The sequence below is a fragment of the Xenopus tropicalis genome, chromosome 7 (genome assembly GCF_000004195.4).
Source record: "Xenopus tropicalis strain Nigerian chromosome 7, UCB_Xtro_10.0, whole genome shotgun sequence".
Lineage (NCBI taxonomy): Eukaryota > Metazoa > Chordata > Amphibia > Anura > Pipidae > Xenopus > Xenopus tropicalis.
The window spans coordinates 44,119,290-44,141,339 of NC_030683.2; the positions used below are offsets into that span (position 1 = coordinate 44,119,290).

At 39.1% G+C, this 22,050-nt stretch overlaps 1 protein-coding gene across 2 annotated transcripts; it reads right to left on the bottom strand.

Moving 5' to 3' along the window:
• Positions 1–610: 610 nt before the first annotated feature.
• Positions 611–21,805, bottom strand: myoz1 (myozenin 1). 2 transcript variants are annotated; one of them, XM_012966388.3, is made up of 6 exons: positions 21,611–21,805; positions 16,038–16,094; positions 11,545–11,735; positions 2,504–2,768; positions 1,952–2,129; positions 611–1,414 (listed from the first exon to the last, which is right to left on the bottom strand). In XM_012966388.3, the coding sequence occupies exons 2-6, from the start codon at positions 16,048–16,050 to the stop codon at positions 1,183–1,185; spliced, it is 879 nt and encodes a 292-aa protein (XP_012821842.1). In that variant the 5' UTR covers positions 16,051–16,094; positions 21,611–21,805; the 3' UTR covers positions 611–1,182.
• Positions 21,806–22,050: the final 245 nt, after the last annotated feature.

Genomic DNA, 22,050 nt, shown 5'->3' on the forward strand with positions numbered 1-22,050 from the left:
GACTGATTCGGCAGCTAATCGGCCCATGTAGGGGCACCAACGACGCGCCTGCCCGACTGATATCTGGTCTGAAAATGGCCAGATATTGAACGGGCAGGTTAAAAAATTAAGTCGGATCGGGGACTGCATCCGACTTCTCCTATACCCGTCGTTCTAATTCGATCGTTTGGCCCCAGGGCCAAACGTCCGAATTAGCCTGGATTCACACAATATCGCCCACCCGTAGGTGGGGGATATTGGGAGAAGATCCGCTTGCTTGGCGACATCTCCAAGTGAGCGGATCTGAAGGTGTATGGCCACCTTTACTCTGAGCTTTACTCCATTTTGTAAACTGTCTTTCTTTCACCAAAAACGGAAAAGTGGTGTTTGAGTCAGAATTTAGGTTGATTTCTGTGAATCTGGAGAAAGTGTTTTCCACCAGTTTTTCTACTACTTTTACTCCAAAAAAGGGCTATCTCTACTTTTGTGAATAGTTCCCCTTTGAGTTGGGTCTTTTTTCAATCATGTGTTTTTATTCACGACCAGCCACAAATACAGCAAAATCACAACTAAAAAGTTAATACATTTGGCCTGAACTGTTGTTTTCCCATTGTCAGAAAGCTTTGATGCCTTTGTTTTTAATGTTGTAAATGTTTATTCAGTTTAACATTGCACAAATGAAAAATATCAACCATACAGCATGACTGAGGAGCCAACAGTAAACTTATTTGGAGACTGTCCTTTTATCGCTGCCACAGTGCACAAAACATTAAGCTTTTTTCCTTCCACTATCCTACCTTGTCTATTCCATTTACCTCTGCCCAGTTCCAACTCTGACTAACTTCCAGCTGAAAAAATACCACCATAACAAAAAACATTTCATAAACATACATAAAGGAGCTTTGCTGCATTTTGAACAAGGCACATTAGAGTGTGGCATAGTTGGGTCTAATGTGATCTGCCCCATTTTTTAAAAAAGGCATATAAAGATTTGGCTTAGGTGGTTTAGATATGACCTGTGCCATTGGCTGCTATGGCATCACAGCATACTGCAATGCATTGCTTGTACCACAGATATTTCAGGGATCAACCGCCAATGTGTTTGCAATATGTTATGATGCAGAGGCCAGTGGAACTTTTTACATATGTCAGTTTTCATACACCAACAGACTGCTAACATGGTTCCTTGGATGTATGATGAGTTTAGAGTTCTTCTGTTTCTCCATCCACTGGCACAGCAATATCAATGCTGTAGTTTGTGTTATCACCAGATCCAAGCCATCCAATTGGGGTCCTGTTGAAAGAAGGTCTGTTGGTGATATCTTGATTGATGACAACCACAGGCTCAGGCTCTGGAGGGGGGGCATCAAAATCTGGCATCTGGAAAGTCATAAGCTTCGATGCTTTCTCATATCCACCAAAAGGCATAGCACTCCTAAAATGAAATAATGTTGTTATTGCTATTTTCAGTTTTCTCTTTGTCGTTTATATTCTGTAACCATCATAATCAATTAAGAAATGTTAATTGTTATATGGTTTTGATTAAAATGTATATAAATAAATAAAGGTAACTGCATAAAGATAATCTGTAAAAAAACAAACGTGTATGTATAACTGAAATTAAATTGAATACAATTTTTCTTGTACTCTAGGTCCAACAAGTAAATGGTCCTTAAGGGATCACCTAGTAATTAAAAAATGCCTTTTTATGGGATCAGCAGAGATAATTCAAAATTTAATAAAACACTTAAAGCCTTTACCGGACACCTGCTCATAGGTAAGGTTTGCCACCCTTCTGGTTTTAATCTAAACAGCTTACTTTTATTTGGTGCTGATTAGTTTCAAAACTGTCTGTCTGGGTTTTTCAGCATTGTGGAACCTGAACAAAAATCTGGCCAATACCAAATCTCTGATGTCACAACACAAACACCCCCTATGTCAAAAACTTACAATACTTAATTTTTTTCCTTACCTGTTAAATGACTTATATTTGCAAAGCTCTGCCTTTTTGCCATACTCTAGTAAATTGACAGTAAAATGTGTTGGTTGCTTAGGGTCAATGCCCATAGCTTTGTCCCAGGGTGAGAGGTATGTCTTAAAGACAGTGATCTGCTTCCCACTTCCTCCATCCTGTTGACCTGACTGTCCCTCTGAAATGATAAAGAAAACACACTGTTAAAATCAAGTAAGTATTATCATTACAAACTTTCTGCTCAATTTCTTTGAGGGACATGGGTTTAGATCTGGGATTATCAATGAGATTTTCTCATTACATCTCTAATTATGCTGTACAAGGATGTTTTAGCAAAATATATGCAGAAGAACAATGATTTGGTGATAACTAGTACTAACTTTTTAGGCACTTAAGGGAACTTATGCGAATGACTTTACAATTAGAAAACGAAACGACTATTTCACAGTTGTGTTTCCATAAAAACAATTTCTGTGGCTATAAATGACTTCTGTTGATACCACTGTCAGAAATTACATTAAAACAGTATACTGTATATATAATGCTGATTACCTTTTCCTTGACTACCATCAACAACACCAGAATCCTTTCCACCACTTCCTCCAGTTCCAGACTGGCCTCCAGGAGCGCTCTTACTGCCAGGTTTTGGTGGAGGTACAGGAGGTTGCTGACCACCAGATCCATGCCGTCCCCCTGAAATACTGGATAGCATCTGACCACTGCCATATAGCAATCCATAGCCACCTACTCCAACACCTGACTGTCCTTTAGCCCCTAATTGGCCACCGACAGTTGGTATAAATTTCTGGAAGTGGTCCTATGGAGAAGTAGAATGAAAAATAAAGAAGAAGCAATGTAGCTTATTATATTATTTTTTTAGTACAGGTATCGGACCCCTTATCCGGAAACCCATTATCCAAAAAGTTCCGAATTACGGAAAGTCCATCTCCCATAGACTCCATTTTAATCAAATAATTCACATTTTTAAAAATGCTTTCCTTTTTTTCTGTAATAATAACACAGTACCTTGTACTCGATCCCAACTAAGATATAATTAATCCTTATTGGAGCCAAAACAATCCTATTGGGTTTAATTACTGTTTAAATAATTTTATTAGCAGACTTAAGGTAGGAGATCCAAATTACGGAAAGACACCTTATCCAGAAAACCCCAGGTCCCGAGTATTCTATATACAAAAATGTCAGTATAAATTACACTCTCTTTCCCTGTGGTCAAGAGCTTCTTGAGTACCTTCATTATTTTTAGTAATTGCATTGTTCTAGGGCAGTGCTGTCCAACGTATTACATGTAGTGGGCTAATTATTTCTCATATAGCATTATAATGGGCCAGATTAAATTAAAATAATTATGTTATACAGTAAAGTCTGTGGAAACTTTGTGTAGACTGAGAGCCATTAAAATCTTTTTGAGGCACTGGATTCTAAATCCATTATTGGGTTCCAAGGCTGACCTATAATGAGGCAGTAATTTCATATAGAGTTTATTCTATATTTCATATGGTTTTATCAGCTTAATCTATCAAAACAAGCATGCATAAAACATAAAAAAACACAAATACACCCTTAAAAATTGCACTGAAAAATTATAATGTATAGTCTGCTAGATGTAAAATTATCCTGTATTAAACATATATATATATATATACACAAATTACATACTACCATGGGGTGTATATATGATTATGTGAAATCTGCAGATTATACCCGAAGAGAGTAATTTTTAGCAATGTTTTTGGGCTTTTATTTTAGCTTTATTCTTGCACACAACCTACCTATATTAGATTTAAACAGAGCTGCTTTTATTTAGTGGTATATGCCATATTGATATTAGGCTCAGGTATCATTCTGTTCATGAGCAAAGTTAATCTGCAGTTGGAATGACTGCTAATGCTACTGAAGGGGCTTGTGAATTTTAACCCCCCAAACAACTAGTATTTTGCTATTGACAGTTTAAACGTAGGCTTTGCAAGCACAGACAATCTGTAAACTGGCTCCTAGACCATCTGTCCAACAGCTAAATATAGACAGAAATATAAGAAGTAAAAGCCATCAGACTCACTGGGATTATATAACCCTGACTGATGGAAGGCTGGAACAGCACAGCAGAACATGCTAATAGGAGGGGAGTGAAAAGTGTAGGGAAAACATATGTACAGATCAGCAAACTGAAATTATTTACCCTGCTAAAATGGAACTAATAAAGAGTTGTTTTTCTGTATTCTTGTGTGTAGTTGTCTGACTGGATGGTTTGTTGTCATCAGTGGGCTGTAACACTAAAAGGTGCTAATTGATCAGCACAAAATTGTCATCACTAGAGATTGTTGCTGGACATACTGAAACACCACAGGAACCCTATAATTTATATAGTTAGGGATTTCAGTCTTTTTGGGTATAAAGTGCCCAACTTGTATGCAGGAGTCCTGTAGACATTAACTGAAAAAATTTTAACCTGAAAAAATGTTATCCCTATTTTTCTGTAAATGCATAGCCCTAGTACCAGGGATCATGGGGCTCCATACTACTTAGTTAGTAGGACTCTCCTCTCTAGGGGTCCTCAGTCCTCTCTTCACCTGGGCCCTCAGAGTGGTGGGGCCTACTAAGGAGAACAGGGCTTTAATAAAGGAAATAGCCAACTAAATTACACTAAATTACACTTGCCATGTCGCCAATCTGCCTCAGCACACTCCATTATGCCCAGAACATGCACACCATCCACTCAAACCTTACCCACTCCTCAGCAAGTCCTGTCCCTTCTCAACCTGTGAATTAGACCTTTGCATCTTTCTGCATCCCCAATTGTCATGGAGTCCCTGACTGGAATGTTACTGGAGTGGCCCTACTTTTTTGCAATCACCTATTATGAAATCTGTTTTGTATGTTCCCCTGTAATCCGTTATCACCTTCATTTTGTATTGTAAATTGGCTTTTTTAATGCAATATTTATCCCTATTATTATGATGAGTGGTTAAATTAATGATATTTATGGGGACATGAAGGCAAACCCTGCAATTTCTGTAGCTACACCCCTGCCCTCTATGTAGAAAAGATAAATAAAGCAACATTTAGTAAAATGCAAACCAATTTTCAATACTGACCAATAATGTATCTATAAAATTATGATTCCACCAAGTATGAGAGATGCCAAATACAGGTTTTCGTAAAGTAAAGACAAAGACTACATCACTCATCACTCTGTGAATGGCATTTCATATGTACAGAGCAGAGAGCTGGCCATCACCATCAAACATGACAGCTCACTTACCTCTGAGGGTGTTGTACATAGGATGTTTTGTCCAAAGATACCTTTTCATTGATGTCAGTGTGAATCACTGCCAATAAAACATTTGTATTGTAGGAGAATGCAATTTCCAGAGGCATCTCCAAGGTGTTCAGTTACCCGATCTATAGGAGATTTAGCTTGGGCAAAACGTCCTGTGGTCCATTCCCTAAAACAGTGATCCCCAACCAGTGGCTTGTGAGCAACATGTTGCTTGCCAACCCTTTGGATGTTGGTCCCAGTGGCCTCAAAGCAGGTGCTTATTTTTGAATTTCTGGTTAAGAGGCAAGCTTTGATTGCATAAAAACCAGTGTAATTGCCAAACAGAGCCTTCTGTAGGCTTCCAGTCAACATAGGGACCATCAAATAGCCAATTATAGCTCTCATTGGCACCTCCAGGAACTTTTGTCATGCTTGTGTTGCTCTACAAAGCTTTTTCCATTTGAATGTTGTTCACGGGTTTAAAATTTGGGGGATTCCTGCACTAAAAGGACAACTAAGGACCCAAAAAAATTTCTGTATTGTGTGATGTTTATATACATCAGGCTGCTGTTTCCATGTAAAGCTATAATATACAGTAAAGTTGTACTTCTATGTCACCCACAATGTCTACTATCAAGAATCACTTGCCTTACTAATTGTTTACCCCTGCATTTGGAGCAAGGGGGCCTTTCCTTTAAGTACAGGACTCCCCTTCACTCAAAAGTGGTGAACACGGATAAGTTGACACAATTCATAGGCGGATTTTCCATAAGGCTAGGGTAGGCTAAGCCTCCCCAAACCTGCTTGGCACATTAAAAAAAAACAAAACAAAAAAAAAAAACCTTACTCCGTTTCTGCACTGTCCTGGAAATCTGTTCTTGCAAGCCCGTTTTGCTGTGCTCCGATTGGATCTTTCTTCTTGTGGATTGTCCAATCAGAGCACAGCTTTCTTGACAGACAGTAAAATTAACCAATCAGAGCACAGATGCACACAGGGATCGGGAGATTTTGCACACTGGAAGCAGTACAGAACTGAAGACTGAAAAGAAGAATCTGCAGGCTGTAACTTTACCTAAGAACCAGCTTTTGCTGCAGTTTTCATCCCACAGGTACTATACACAGGTACTATACAGTTCTAAAGAATCACTAGCTGACATTAAATTGTTTTTTGCCTGACCTGACATCTATAATAATTTATAATCTATCACCTACCCTAACAGATGGAGGGTAAAAAAAAGTTAACTCTTTCCCCTGCAAAAGCTCATTGTGTGTTTATATATTTGTTGTTGTTTTTTGCACTTACTATTTTTTTTTGTCATTGTTTTTTTTATTTCTAGTTAGTTACAGTGGGGACAGTGCTGTGTATCAGTGCCAGTGTTATAGTGCCAGGGCCTGAATATCTGCCATTTGTACCCACTGTGTCTCACTGTATATAATGTGCTGGTTTTGTATATAAAGACTGCGTCTCACTGTATATAATGGGGAGTCAGTACTCAGTACCCTTTCTTGCTATAAAACTAACATAAACACATCTAAAGGGGTGGTTTACTTTTAAGTTAACCTTTAGTATGTTATAGAATTACCTATTCCTAGCAACTTTGCAATTGGTCTTCCTAATGAATTTTTTTGAATAATTTGCCTCTCTTCTGCCTCTTTCCAGATTTCAAATGGGGGCCAAACAATATTGCTCTGTGAGGCTACAATTTTATTATTATTATTATTATTATAATTTTGTATTACTTATTTTTCCAAGTAGGCCCCTTAACTATTCATATTCCCATCTCTTGTTTAAACCACTACCTGGTTGCTAGGGTAAATAAGACCCTAGCAACCAGATAGCTGCTGAAATACCAAATGGAGAGCTGCTGAACAAAAAGCTAAATAACTGAAAAACCATTAAAAATAAAAGTGAATTTGAATGCGAACTACCCCTTTAAGCTAACTGATCACAAACACAAATGTTTGCAGATCCCCTCACAGAACTGCACGTATGAATACTTTTACATCCTAAACATTTTAGGGTAAAAAAAAAGCACCCCCCGCACTTTTGTACAGTATCCCTGGGAGTCAGTGGGAACGGCAAGAGGTAGTTGGGAGGTTAATTTTTTACACCAGCAGTGAATCCACTAAGTGTCACATTAGCTGTAGGTCAGCCTGTGTATGGGCCATCTTTAGCCTCCCCAAACAAAAAAGTCACCCTCCACCTATGACACAATTGAAAAGGTAGGGTTTCTTAAGGTGTGTACAGTAGAGATGACTGAACAGCAGAGCCTCCAGGAGATGCTACTCAGGGACGTTTTTACAATGCATTGGGTATTATAACCCCCACCAGCAAAGAATTATTTGTGCAGACTGGGCAGATGTCAGTGTAATCCTACATTGAAAGATTATTTCATTCTGTCTGTTTTACTCACTAGATCATATCACTAAATATGTTTCCACTGACTTCTGAGATATCTTTTGAGGTCTAAACAGAGATCTGATTGCTTTGCCCCAGGTAGGCAAGTCCTACTGTTCTAGTAACCCATAGCAACCAATCAGCAGGTAGTATTTACTGGTCAGCTATTTAAAAACAAATATCTTAGTGGTTGCTATGAGCTTTTTAATTACCCCCAGAGGCAGGCCAAGCCAACCAGGCGCCCTAGGCAACCCAGGCGGCACTTCACTCCCACCACTGCTTCCCCCGCAGCCCTGCCCGCGCAGGAACATGCACATGCTTGTCATTCGGGGAAGGGGGGAGTGGAGGAAATCAGCAGTGGGGGTAAGAGATCCTGGCACCACAGAGTCATTTTTTGCACATGCTCAGTAGAGTGAAAAAGTAAACTTGAAGAAAAAGCCCTGCTTTATTACTCTACTGCACATTTTCTGGCCAGGGCCCGTGTTGCCCATCCAGAAGTACCCCGTGCTGGTGCAGTTTTCTGCTAACAGGAGACTGGTCTGGGGTATCAGGTAAGTGATTAATCCCTTGCAGACAGCTTATCTTCTCTAGTTTGTGTGGCCCCATGCTTTTTCTCCTGTTTTCTAAACCTCATGTCAGCATTTTGACATGTATGCTGCTATCTTGTTGCTATGCTTACTGACCGCTGCAACCAGACATTTGCTTGAATGAAGAATGAACAGGAGAGTGTTCAAACAATAAGCAATAAAAATAACAAATAAAACCCATCACCATGATAATTCTGCTGCCTGTTTTTCACAGTCACTGATACTGACATCCATGTAGCATAATCAGTTACAGGATGGAGATTGAAAGAACAAATGCAAATAATAAAAAAAATACAAAAATTAAAATAAAGACCTACAGCGATTCCATCTATCTGCAACATGCAAGTTAATTCTCCCTAATATTATCTCAGTGAATGTATATTTAGACCAGCCCATATCATTCTCATCGGCTTATTATATTTTCACCAGTAAATTGCAAGAAATCATAATTTCTGTTCCCAGCAAATTCATTTAGTCATAATGATATCATAGATCTCACTAAAGTTAATATGTTAGTACTTTGATGGCATGGAAAGAAAAGGCTGAATATCTTCCGGCCCCCGGGTTATCTAAAGCAAGTGATTGAGGCCAGCACATGTGTTTCTATTTCCAATATCCTGAAAGGGAGCTCCCTGACTTGCAGCCTCTAGTTATGTTGCTTTATTCTTAGACAACTTCCAAACTCAGCTCTCTGTTCATGTCCATGTCCCTGCCTCCTGGGAATATAGTAGACGCAATTAGTCAACTTAAAGGGGCAGTATACCCGCTTCTTCAACATTCGTTCCCAAAGGGAAGTGGTCTAGTCCTGTTGTCCTTCCCCTTTCAGTCACTTCTGTCTATAATGAATGTATTTTTATGCAGTAGGACAGTGGGAAGCCCATTATCCCAATTCATACTGGAATATTGCTCAGTAGCCGGTAACAAGAATGATTTTCATTAAGAACTATCTCTGACATCATCATTTACCTTTGAGCAGCAAATTTTGCCACAGATCTCCAAAAACAAAGCGACTCAAAAGCTCAGGAGAAAAACAAACAAAGAAATCATGTACTGCAGTATTTTTTCAGTTATACAGTATAGGGTTGATTCACTAAAGTGCGATAACGCATATCGCATTTTTTTTGCGTTAAAATCGACGCGAAAAAAACGTGCAATTCACTAAAGTATTATTGCATGCGTTAAGTTGCAAATCATGTGCGTTAAATAGCGTGCAACTGCATGCGTTAATTGTACCGCATTGTGTTAATTAGCGCGCAGAAATAATACTAACACATGATTCACAAACACTTAGGCGCGCTAAATATCGCATTAGTCTGTGTGAAAACACCTACTTGGGGCAGGCGGTAATTATAGAAAAGTACAGTTAATGAGCTTTTGGCAATAAAATATGGACTTTGCAGTGGGATTTATTCAAGTATGTGTTGGCCCTAGAGTGATGTAGCCTCCAGTTTGCAGGGAAATGGTCATTTTCAAAAAAAGTAGTTTTACGAACGTAATGCTGTGTATGGCTAATATGGCGTGCACACGAAAAGTAGCGCACGTGCATTAATTAGCGCACGTGACAAGTAGCGCATGTTGTGTCAAATAACGTACGAAAATAGTCTTCACAACTTAAATAACGCAAACAGCATTGCATCTAAATTAACGCAATATCCTTTTAGTGAATCGTGGGTTAAGACGTGAAAAATTAGACGCGATAAAATTTTTAACACATGCTATAAATAGCGCTCATTTTAACGCACTTTAGTGAATCAGCCCTTAAGTGTCTTGTGTGTCTAGGGTTGCCCCCTGCCCAGCTTTGACCCGGACAGTCTAGTTTTTGGTAGTGCTGTCCAGGTCAAAACTTCATGCCCGGTGTTTAAAACTATGGAAACTGGGAAGGGCTCTCTTAGACTGACCTGGCGATTGGTCAATTGACAATCGCCACATCATAACCGCCGACCCTGATGTAATCAACCACGCCTCTATAATAACCTGTCCCACCTACATGATGCCCTGCCCCACCTCCCACCTTGTTTTTCTACACTCCGAAGGTGGAAACCCTATGTGTGACAAGCAAGAGAAACTTAGAATACACCCTTAGGGCATTTCAGGTTCAGCTTCCCACTTCACAAGATAGTACAACACTATCTTGTGCAGTGATCCCCAACCAGTGGCCTCAAAGCAGGTGTTCATTTTTACATTTCCATTTGGAGGCAAGTTTTAGAAGCACAGAGACACAGTTTTACTCCAAGCAGAGGCATCTGTAGACTAGTAGTCCATGTGGGCCTACTAAATAGCCAATCACAGCCCTTATTTTGCATCCTTAAGGAACTTTTGTCATGCTTTTGTGGCTCACCAACACTTTTTACATCTGGGTGTGGCTCATGAGTAAAAAGGTTTAGGGATCTCTGCCCAGAGTATAAGGGGTCTCACCATGCTACAATTTGATAAAAGATGGGTAGTTCCAAAACACTTGATAAAATCAAGCCTTAATAATATAACCCCTGTCTCCCACATGTCCAGACTATAGGACAGTAAGAGCATTTATTGTGAAAATTTGTATTTATTTATTTATTTATAACAGAATTCTAAATAAAGTTGCACTCACATTTGTATGAATGTTTAAAAAGCTTTTCCTATGCCTGTCATGTTCAATGTCACCACCACACGTGGCAGTGGATTCTGTAATGCCACAACGGGTTGATGTCCCAACCTGATGTGTTTTGCCTGACAACTTTCTCAGAGGTTTACATTCTTGTTGTGCATGTTCTGAATATTTATAGTGTGGATCTGCTCTATCTTTTGCCATGGGAACACCTTGCATAACTGCTATGAAAACCTGCCTAACATTTGATTTCACTCTGTATTCTAAGATATCATACAAATAGTATCCAAATAATACTATAATAACAGTTATCCTTAATTAAAACCTTTTTTTCTAGATTTCCATTTTAAATAAATACCATTTAAGTAACTCATTCAGAAAGCAACATCTGGCACTTCACTGCTCAGTTCTATCACTCTTCTTGGAGCAATAAAAATAAGCAAATGAAGCATAGGGAGATGCCTCCTACATTAGTAACTTAACTATTGGGAGCCAGCTGGCCAGCTGGACTATGCATCAGGGGGTATTTGTGGCGAAAATTCATGATATTAGCAGTATAAAATCATTAATTTCACGAAAGCCCAAAGAAAAAAATAATGTAAATTGCAAAAGTGCATTCTTTGGGGGTGGTTAGCTCCCTTTAAAACATAGCTAGTTTGAAGGAATCATTTAGTACAGCTAAAAATGTTGAATAAACCAAAATCAGATGAACAAATCTTACAGAATATTTATTCTTCTTACCAAGGAATTGTCGGAAAATACGTCAGGGTTGTTTTCATAGATAAATTTTTCTACCCTCTTTTGACGAAGCTTAAACATCTTCGATCCTTTGTTACTGAGCAAGGATAGTTCCTCCAGCATGATATCTCTGGGAACACTGATCTTTTTCCCTAAATTGAGTTTGGAGATTTCTATCTCTCCTTCTCTTGATGCTACAAAAAAGAACATGATCAACATTTTGATAGTTTATACTACAATATTTTGAATCTGTAATAAATAAACAATACAGGTATGGCATCCCTTATTCAGTAACCTGTTATCCAGAAAGCTTTGAATTACGGGAAGGCCATCTCTCATAGAGTGCATTTTAAAGGAGAAGGAAAGGCTAATAAAGAGTTAATCTCAAGCTGCAGGCATACCTTCAGTTGTCTCAATAGTGCCCTTAGGTCTCCCCATATTTTTCCCGTTCAGATGATCAGAAGCCAAACAGGAAGAAAAAACGCTGAGCTGTGTAAAGAAAGTTCCCATAATGCCTCGCTCCTGCACCAAGAGCAAGACTGGTGTACATGCTCAGTGTGTAAGACTATGGGGCTGATTTACTAATCCACGAACGCTCCGAAGGCGTCCGAATGCGTTTTTTTCGTAATGATCGGTATTTTGCGATTTTTTTCGTAAATTGTCGCAACTTAGTGTGTAAGACTATGGGGCTGATTTACTAATCCACGAACGGTCCGAAGGCGTCCGAATGCGTTTTTTTCGTAATGATCGGTATTTTGCGATTTTTTTCCATAAATTGTTGCAACTTTTTCGTAGCCGTTACGACTGTTTCGCAAAAAGTTGCGACTTTTTCGTAGCGTTACGACTTGCGCGAATTGTCACGACTTTTTCGTAGCCTTCGCGCCGAGTATGAAAGTTTCGGATTCATTCAAGCTTCAGTATCGTGACTTTTCTTGGGCCAGGTTGGAGCTGCAGAGTGCCATTGAGTCCTATGGGAGGCTTTTACGAGCGCTCAATACGAAAAAGTCGCTTCAAGATACAAGCAAATCGTAACGGCTATGAAAAAGTCACGACAATTCGCGCAAGTCGTAATGGTTACGAAAAAGTCGCAACAATTTACGAAAAAGTCGTAACGGCGACGAAAAATTCGCAAAATGTTAGTTTTCCAATCGGAATTTTTCCCATTCGGATTCGGATTCGTGGGTTAGTAAATCAGCCCCTATGACTCAGCTTCCTGCTGATTGGCTCAGATCCACATTCCTAAGGGGAGGGAGTGAGTTCTTAGCATTCTTGTGGGAGAGGGAGCAGGAGAGGGGAGAGAGCTGCATGTCTCTAGCAGAGGAAAACAGACACAAGAAATCTTTTGACAGAGAAGTCAGTGCAGCGTTTCTGTGTGTGCTTATGGCTGCATTTACATAGACCTTTCTGATAAAACTTACTTAGTTTTTACCTTGATGATCCCCTTTTTCCTTGTAATAATAAAACAGTACCTTGTATTTGTTTCCAACTAAGCTGCATAAATAAATGCATATTGGTGGCAAATCAATCCTGCTGGGGTTTAATTTAATATTTAGATGCTTTTTGTAGACTTAAGGTTGTATCTATAGGAGATGCAAATTACAGAATAAACCTGTATCCGGAACACCCCAAGTCCAAATTATTCCATATAATAGATCCTATACCCTTGCCATGTGCCAGACATACTTGATTCCTCAGATTGAAACCATTATGGTCTGCCTCTGATCTGAAGTGACCTTTTCCCCACCCCTTAGGATGCCACAGTCATTCAACCCCTCCCTTACTTGGGTGTCCTTCTGCTTTCTAAAAATGTCCAAATAATAGTGAACAGAAGGAGTGTTTTCAGCAAGTTACGCTAAGGAGCCATGAGTGGGCAGGATTATTACATTCCATGGGGAAGGGTTAAGTGGAAGGGGTATTAGAGAGGGCAGAAGACGTGGTCCCAACCTGCTTAGAGAAATGTAAGCTAGAGGAGTCAAGGTTGGTGGTACAACCAGATTCTCTGCAAAGCAAAGGGCTGGACATGATCACTTTAAAATTGAACAAATTGAGGGATAATGTTGGGAGGGAAATTGTCCACCCAAGTCAGAGGCAGACCATCATGATTTCCTTTCAGTCTCAGAAATTATTTATGTTTGTATTAAAACGACAATTTAAATCCATGTTTCACATTAAAAAACACATGATCTTTTTCATTTTTATTTTGGAAAGAGGTTTATTTTTTAATGCAGCACATGGATTTCCATATTTCCCCCTTAAAAAAATGTATGTTCTTTTTGTCAATTCAGGTAGTTAGAGATGGGAGATGCTCATGGGGGGGAACTGCAACCCGTGACTCCGGAAATTTTTCGCTGAAATCCAGAAGTGATGTCACCGTGCATGTACACGCACTCTTCTGACGCAACTGACCAATTCCTGCGCATGTGCACAGGCCCCAATGATGTCACTGTATGCTTATTGTGCATGCATCGGCTGAATTCACAGGAGAGACTAAAAAACCTGGGGGTAAAATGAGGTACGGTGACAGGAGGTTGGGGGAGGGCTTACAAATGTAATGTAAATTTGTGATGTGTCTGGATAATGTCTCTGCCACTATTTTGTGTAAGCTTAGTGCATTAGAGGGGTATTTTATCACTTTAAGCTATGGTCGTACAAGTTATGGAAAGACCCAGGTCCATACATGTATATTGTTGTTAAAAGTTTCAATACAGACTATTAGGAAACCTAAGAAGTTTCATTTTCTTTGGAGGGATTCATTTACAGCCATGCCCAACTGGCCTCAGGTGTGAATCCTGTCACACTGACCCATGCACTCTTCTGGCATCTTGTTGTTCCTTATAACACAATAGGAGGACTGTGGGTCCACAGAAATACTAGGGTGGAAGGAAAAGGTAAAGAATATGCTGCTTAACCTGCAAAGATGTACATGACCCATTAATACACACAGTGCTGTATAGCAGAATGCAAAGCATGCCATGGGATTCTAGTCAGTTTCCTGAAATCTTTGTTTATTATAATTTTTTGGAATATTTTTTTAATTCATTATTTATATTACCATTTAAAAGAAGGGTGAACTTACAGAAGCAGATCTACGGGTAAAATTAAGCAACAAAAACAATGTTACTGCACAAAAGCAACCATGCATAAAACAGTTCATATGTAAAACCCTGCTTCATCTAAATAAACCATTTTGCATACAAATATTGGTTAATGCTAAATAAAAAATGCCATTTTAAATATTAAAATGGCCACCCTCAGGGATCATCCGATTCACGGTGCATACAAACAAATCAAGGGCACACATACATTTAAGGTCGCATAAACCAATTCATGGACAGTTCTGTCTTTTACTTCCCACACTTCCTCCTGTTACAGTTAGAGCTGCACTATTTCCTGTCAGGTGATCTCTAAAGGAAGCACACAGACACAAAATGGTGGCTCAAGGTAAAAGATGTAAAAGGGCAATATTTAATATTTATATTCCAATTTGGTATGATTCTTTAATAGGCCGCTTGATATGATATAAAATATCTGTTGGTTTAGTATTCATTCTGGGGATATAGCTTTCCTTTAAGTCTCTTTGAGAGCAGGAAAGCACAGGAACAGCAAAACTTGCTGTTCGTGTGCTTTCCTGCTCTCAAAGAGACTTTTTGTTTTGGTTTTGTAATGCTTCAGGTAAACAGGTGATTTGCAAAGAGACAGCCTTGCCTACATTCAAGAATCAATGCAACATGGATAAAGGTTCATCTTCTAACGCAGACAAGCATGTTGTATTGAGTATCAATCCCCTTTGTTAGCACATGCAATTTATTTATGCCAGCTGTTGTCATTAAAGGGAATATACATGTTATTTATAATGTTAATTTCTTTTTCCTCAGTTCTCTATATATGTGTGCTATCTTGTCTTTTCACAGTTTCCTTTTGCTCACATTCTGTGAGATGCCTGGGTGGCACATTAATAATGCACACCACAGAATAATTAGATTTTGCAGTAAATGTAGAATAAACATAGGCACACAGAAATAGTTCTTGATGGGCCTACTCTTTTGTATAGGACAGGAACTAGGGGTAGACAGAAGAGGCATGTGCCTAGGGTGCCACAGTAGATGGGTGCCAGGCATGTACCTCTGCTGCCTCCCTATCCCTCTTTCCGGCCTGTCTTTAATTCTGGAGTAGTATCCATGGTGGGTATTTTTTGTGTGCATTGCGAGTGCAGTGGGGGTCGGGGGCAGATGAACCCAGGTGGCTTTCCTAGGTCACCTTTCCCTGTTGGCCCAGCAAATATATATTGAGCATACTAACGAAAACTAAAAGGAAAATAAACATTCTTATAAATAAGCATATATTCCCTTTGCTATAATTTCCCCAGATTCCACTCTTTTGGCTACAAAAGTGCTTGTAGAATACCATACAAGAATACTACAATCAGACCAATAAGAATGAAACATGCTTTTCCACTTCTGACTCTTAGGTATCCCAGTCTGAGATGAAGTACTCACGATTTATCTCCATGATGATTTTGGTTGACTTTTTCCTCTTGTTTGGAGCTGGTGTTCCTGACAGTGGCATTACAACAAATTCTTAATTCCTTAAATCAAAGAAGGCATGAATAACACTCATACTAATAATTCCTGCCAGAAACATATGCGCTTTATCGAGTAAATATAATTGCTAATATTCAGTATATAATGTATGATTTCTGTATCCAACAGTACTAATGACAGTTAGAGATAGATTGTATATATATTATTAACGATGTGCATCATCTATAAATCCAAACTTCCATATTCAAATTTGAACAAGTCCCAAATATTGTACAGGTATAGGACCCATTATCCAGAATGCTCGGGACCAAGAGTATTCCGGATAAGTGGTCTTTCCGTAATTTGGATCTCAACACCTTAAGTGTACTAAAAAATCAATAAAACATTAATTAAACCCAATAGGATTGTTTTGCATCCAATAAGGATTATTTATACCTTAGTTGGGATCAATTCCAAGGTACCGTTTTATTTCTACATAGAAAAAGGAAATCAGTTTTACAATTCTGAATTATTTGATTATAATGGAGTCTATGGGAGACGGGCTTTCCGTAATTCGGAGCTTTCTGGATAATGGGTTTCCTGATAAGGGGTCCGATACCTGTATCAATTGCAACGGTTACAAGAGTTTGGATTTGGTTCAGTTAAGCAATAAGCTGAACTTAAACCCTTTAAAAAAGTGCATTTTCTTGTGTTTCCTTACTAATGAAAATTTTATTTTTTCACCAGACATGATTTGGGGGAGTTAAAAAGTGATCATATGCTCTACCATTTATTACTGCTAATAAACATACAATTATACCTACATTAATTACGAATGTGTAATGATATGTGTATAGTATAGTAAAAAAAAAATTGAAATGTTACTGTACTGCACAAGTGCACGGTCCTGGAAAGCCACAAGGGATCACTGAGAAGTGGCTGAACATGGCTGTGTTGTTTTTCAGTAAAAGAAAGAAGATAGGCAACCAACCCCCAATGATTTTTACTTCCCTTTAAAAATATTTGGGTTTGGCAAAACTTCAATAAAATGTTTTTTTTAAAAAAATATTTGGGTTTGAATTCAGTTTGGCTGAACACCTGGTATGTGGATGAATCTAGATTCTGAGATTTGGCTGAATACTGCACTGTATCCTGGATTTGGTGCCATTTCTTTTCCTGTACTTTAAGCATTGGCAAATTTACAGTACAAAACAGTTTCTGAATTTTAAAAAGTTTGGGTTTGCCAGAACTGGTTTGATTGTTTTAAGTGTTCACCTTTAACTTTTACTATCAAACTTTTTTTTTGTGATCTTTGAATTATTCAAATTTTTGTTCAGCAGAATCAAATTTACCCTAACAGCCAGGCAGTGGTTTGAGTGACAGGCTGGGAGTATATAGGGGAGGCCTGAATAGAAAGATGGTTAATAAAAAGATATTGATAACTGGTATTACTGTCCTGTTCCTTATATCAGCTGTGGATGTATAAAACATGAGTTACCTGTACATAGGTTGTTTCCCCAGGACCCTTCAGAGCCCTCTAGGGCCCCCCAGTCCATAAGACATTTGAAGCTTGCATGGTATGTTTGTCACTGCAGTGTATGAGAGAATCCAGGCAGTTTATATACCCTTTCACACTTGTTAAGTCATTTCCAGCTTTCACAGTGTCTGGTGCAAAACCCTTTGGATCAAGGTTTTGGTGATGAAATGTATTACAGGCAATGATATAAAGCTGTGAGCTGAGTAAATCTTCATGAAATGTTTGTATCTGGCCAATTATAGTGATGAAACATAATGATAACTGGGCAACAGACAGCAACAGCATGACACACACAGGCAGCATAGGGCAGTCAGAGTATGACACACACAGGGGGCATAAGGCAGGCAGAGTATGGCACACACAGGCAGCATAGGGCAGGCAGAGTATGGCACACAGGCAGCATAGGGCAGGCGGACTATGGCACACACAGGCAGGGTAGAGCAGGGCAGACAGAGTATGGCACACACAGGCAGCATAGGGCAGGCAGAGTTTGGAACACACTGACAGCATAGGGCAGGCAGAGTATGGCACACACAGGCGGCATAAAGCAGGCAAGGTATGCCACGTATAGGTAGGGTAGGGCAGGCAGAGTACGGCACACACCGGTAGCATAGGGCAGGCAGACTATGGCACACACAGGTGGCATAAAGTAGGCAGGGTATGCCATGCACAGACAGGGTAGAGCAGGCAGAGTATGGCACACACTATTAGCATAGGGCAGGCAGAGTATGGCACACACAGGTAGGATAAAGCAGGCATTGTATGCCACACACAGGCAGGGTAGGGCAGGCAGAGTATGGCACACACAGGCAGCATAGGGCAGGTAGGGTATGGCACATACAGGCAGCAAAGGGCAGTCAGATTATTTCACACAAAGGCAACATAGGGCAAGAAGAATATGGAACACACAGGCAGCACAGGGCAGGCAGAGTATGGCACATATAGGCATCATAGATCTGAGGTGTGAACAACAGAGGGGCTTACATGTGTGAACAATACAGGGGCTTATCTGAGGAGTGAACAATGCAGGGGGGCCAGTTAATTTCAGTACTGATACCATTTAAAGCTTAAACAGCAGCCAGACAAATAGGGGGCCACACAAACCAATCCTTTAGACCAATTTGGCAGCTTATCTGCCTGTGCATGGGCACTACTGAAGGGCACCCCTGACAGGTTTATTTTTTTATGCAGTCCCTAATCCAACAGTGCCTCTGCGCGCCTTAATTTGATTGCTTGGCTCTAGGGAAAATTGTTGAATTAGCCCGATATCGACCACCTGTACTCCTGCTTGTTGCCAAGCGATTAAGTGGATTGCTTGGCAACCTCGCAATAAGTGGATCTTACAGTGTATAGCCACCTTTAGGGTCATTAGGTCTGTATGTGACAGATTCTCTGTATCAACCCTCTTGATTCTTCCTAAACTAAATCAAACATTTGATTTTGTGTCATTTTTAAGAGACCTAATTTACCAGAATTTATCTTTTCTGCTTTTCATCTTCCTCTGCAAATTTTTATTCCTGGAGATGTTAAAAAAGTGAAAATATGCAGAATGATTTGTGTTTATTTGCTTTAATTAACAAGATACAGAAACCGGATAAGTAACTGGATAAGTTGGATAAGTAATTCTTCTCAAATTCCTTGTGTTGTCTGTCTGGCCCTTATCAGACCATATTTTACAAAAAGATGTAGAATCTGTTCCTCTTGTTCTGATGATCTGTGTGTGACATATTATTGGCCAATAGGAAATGATAGGGGGGCACTTCCCTTTAAATTCCTTTGGGCTTAACAATCAGTTAAGCCACCTGATCATATGAGCAAATATGAACTTACTGAATTGCAATCTTTTCATATTTATAACTGTTAATATATTACATGGCAACTCACAACCTGGTGGTAGTTGACTGCTGGGTTGTACTTTGGACCAAAAACAGTTAAAATATGACCCTGGGCCATTTTATTATACCAACCACCTAAGTCTATCCATATTAAATCCTGCACATAGCACAGTGGAAGAATTGTCTGTTCCCAAGGATCTCTATGAGGTAACAGGGCACAGGAGCAGTTTTTACCTCCACACCCCCTGTAGGTTCAGTACATACTGCAACAAACTGCAAAGGCAATTGCCCAAGTCATCTTCATGGCATAGGTTGCTATTAAGAACATAGCAATGATAACCGTAGTAGTACTTATGCTTTAATGCAGGCTCATACCTAAATTTTGAATATACATTCTAATTGCGTTATGCCTGTAGAGCAGTCAGTGATATCTTGGCTAAATGTACTGGAGTCTGGAACTGGAGAAGGTTTTATTATCAGAGACACTTCTTTTGCATTATTACACATTCCCTTTTTGGGATCTCCTATGCCTATTAGCTCAGCTAGTGCAAATAGGACAAACCTAGATACTATTTTTAATCCAAAGTGGTCAATAAAAACGTCATTACTGACACAGGAGTGGTTTAAAATGTCACCAAAAGACTCTGATGGGCTTGCCCTGATGGGTTTTAAATTTACTGGCAAAAAAGTTCTGGATGCCTTCCAAGGGACATAGTAGGTTGCAATCTGACAAACACAAGTTTAATCAAGACCAAAACAGAAAATAAAATACCAGAAATGCTTGAAGAGCACCACTAAAGGGAGATGCAATATGTTCAGCAGTAATTGCAATTCTGTTTAATATTTCAAATTGCAAATATATTTGCAGGTTTCGAAAGTAGGAAATAGAAATGTTTTTTTTAAGGACTATACTCTGTTTCCATAACATATACTGCATATGGGAGTTTTACACCCAGTTTTATTTTTTAATCTGTGCTCTACAGAAAGTGCCAAATGGGTTTGCCCAAGCATGCATACACAATGTACAATAATCACTCTGCCAAGTCTCCAAGGGAGCAGGAAATGTGACACTGGAAGTGTTTGGCCAACACAGCTACCTTAAAAATTAGACTAGATTAGCTGTGATAGTTATGTTAACAGACAAGCTAATCATGATTTTATTCCTAATTCATTTATATTTATCAGACATACAATCAGGTGCCTACAGCGCTGTTCCATTTCTGGAGTCTTTCTAACATTCCAGAAGCAAACAAGACTCAAGTAAGGGGTTTCAAATATTCACAATATACAGTTACATTATATTGGATTTTCTTTTTAAGAGAATCAGCAAGAGTTAAAATAACGATTGTGCTAATTAAATATGAATAGAACAAAAATACCTCTTATCATTTAAGCAAAAGTTAAAAAATGTGCAACATTGTAATGCACTTTTTAAAGACTGAATCTCTGATTTTGACCAACAACCTTGTGCATTCTTTATTTATCTGGGAAAATGTTTCCTGCAAAAAGACTACCAGCAGTGTTAGGGTTAGAATTACAGCAAGGTTACCAGTTTTGCCAGGAATAGTTACACTCCTACTGCTTCTTTGCTCTTTTTTGCCCATGGAGGAATGTAGTCCTTAGAGTAATTGCCTGATATTTTTGAAACTGCTTACTTACTGGAAAAAACTTCACAAACCCCTAGTTTGTATCAGGACATATATATATATATAAGTTTAATCATTTCGGAAATCTCAGATAGTAATAACAAGGAGGAAAAAGAAAAAAAAGGTGGGTCTAAGTAGTCCTTTATCAGTTTACCCTACAAACTTAAAATGTTTTACAAATGTATATATTGCTATTTCCACAAAAAAATAACCAGAACTTCAGCAGGTCGTTAAAAGTTCTAGGTAGTCAGCAGAGAGAAAGCCTATTAAAACAGTCTAAGCAGATCTCACGTTACCCAGAAAGCATTTGGCTGCAGTCTACACACATCTCATACCCAAGAATATGACTTTGCAGTGTCAGCAGTATTCACTGCCCGCATCTTCAGTTTCAGCTTGTGAACTTTAGTGCCCAAAAGAATTTTTCTAATTATTTGTTTAAAATTGTATTTTTTTAAAGTTCCAATACCTTTAAAGATAATTGGCTATTCTCTAGTTACTCATAAGACCCGAATTGATTATTGATGTGCTTACTTTTTCGCAGGAACTGGAGATCAGCTAAAGGAGGAGAGATGGGAGCTTCTTTGATGTTATAATTGTAAACGTCCTCTTGCGGATTCTTTCCTTTTTATTAATTTGGCTCCCTTGTGTCTTGTCTCTCAGAGGGCAGCAACAAGAAGGACGTGTATCCGGGGTATCTGCACAGCTCAAAGTGCTGATGCAGAGTGCAGTACATTTGACTCTTGGATGTTGCTGTGGCATCCTGAAGTTTATTAATAGTAAAAGGAGTAAGGGGGATCTCAGATAGCAATAGCACGGAGGAAAGAGAAAAAAAGGTGGGTCTCAGCAGTCCTGATGTCCATCTCAGCACAGAGTGAAAAAGAAATACAGTCAGCGAGGAATATTTCACTATTATATGCAATTAAAAAGACTGAGGGTGATTTTATCTTCATCCTTTTCATCCTGACATGTTG

Excerpts from the sequence above, each read along its gene's own strand:
- myoz1 (XM_012966388.3), bottom strand. Across the intron at positions 2,769-11,544 it reads TATTTTCCGACAATTCCTTG|GACCACTTCCAGAAATTTAT; the intron begins GTAAGAAGAATA and ends ACTTCTCCATAG. Across the intron at positions 1,415-1,951 it reads AAATATAAGTCATTTAACAG|GAGTGCTATGCCTTTTGGTG; the intron begins GTAAGGAAAAAA and ends ATTTCATTTTAG.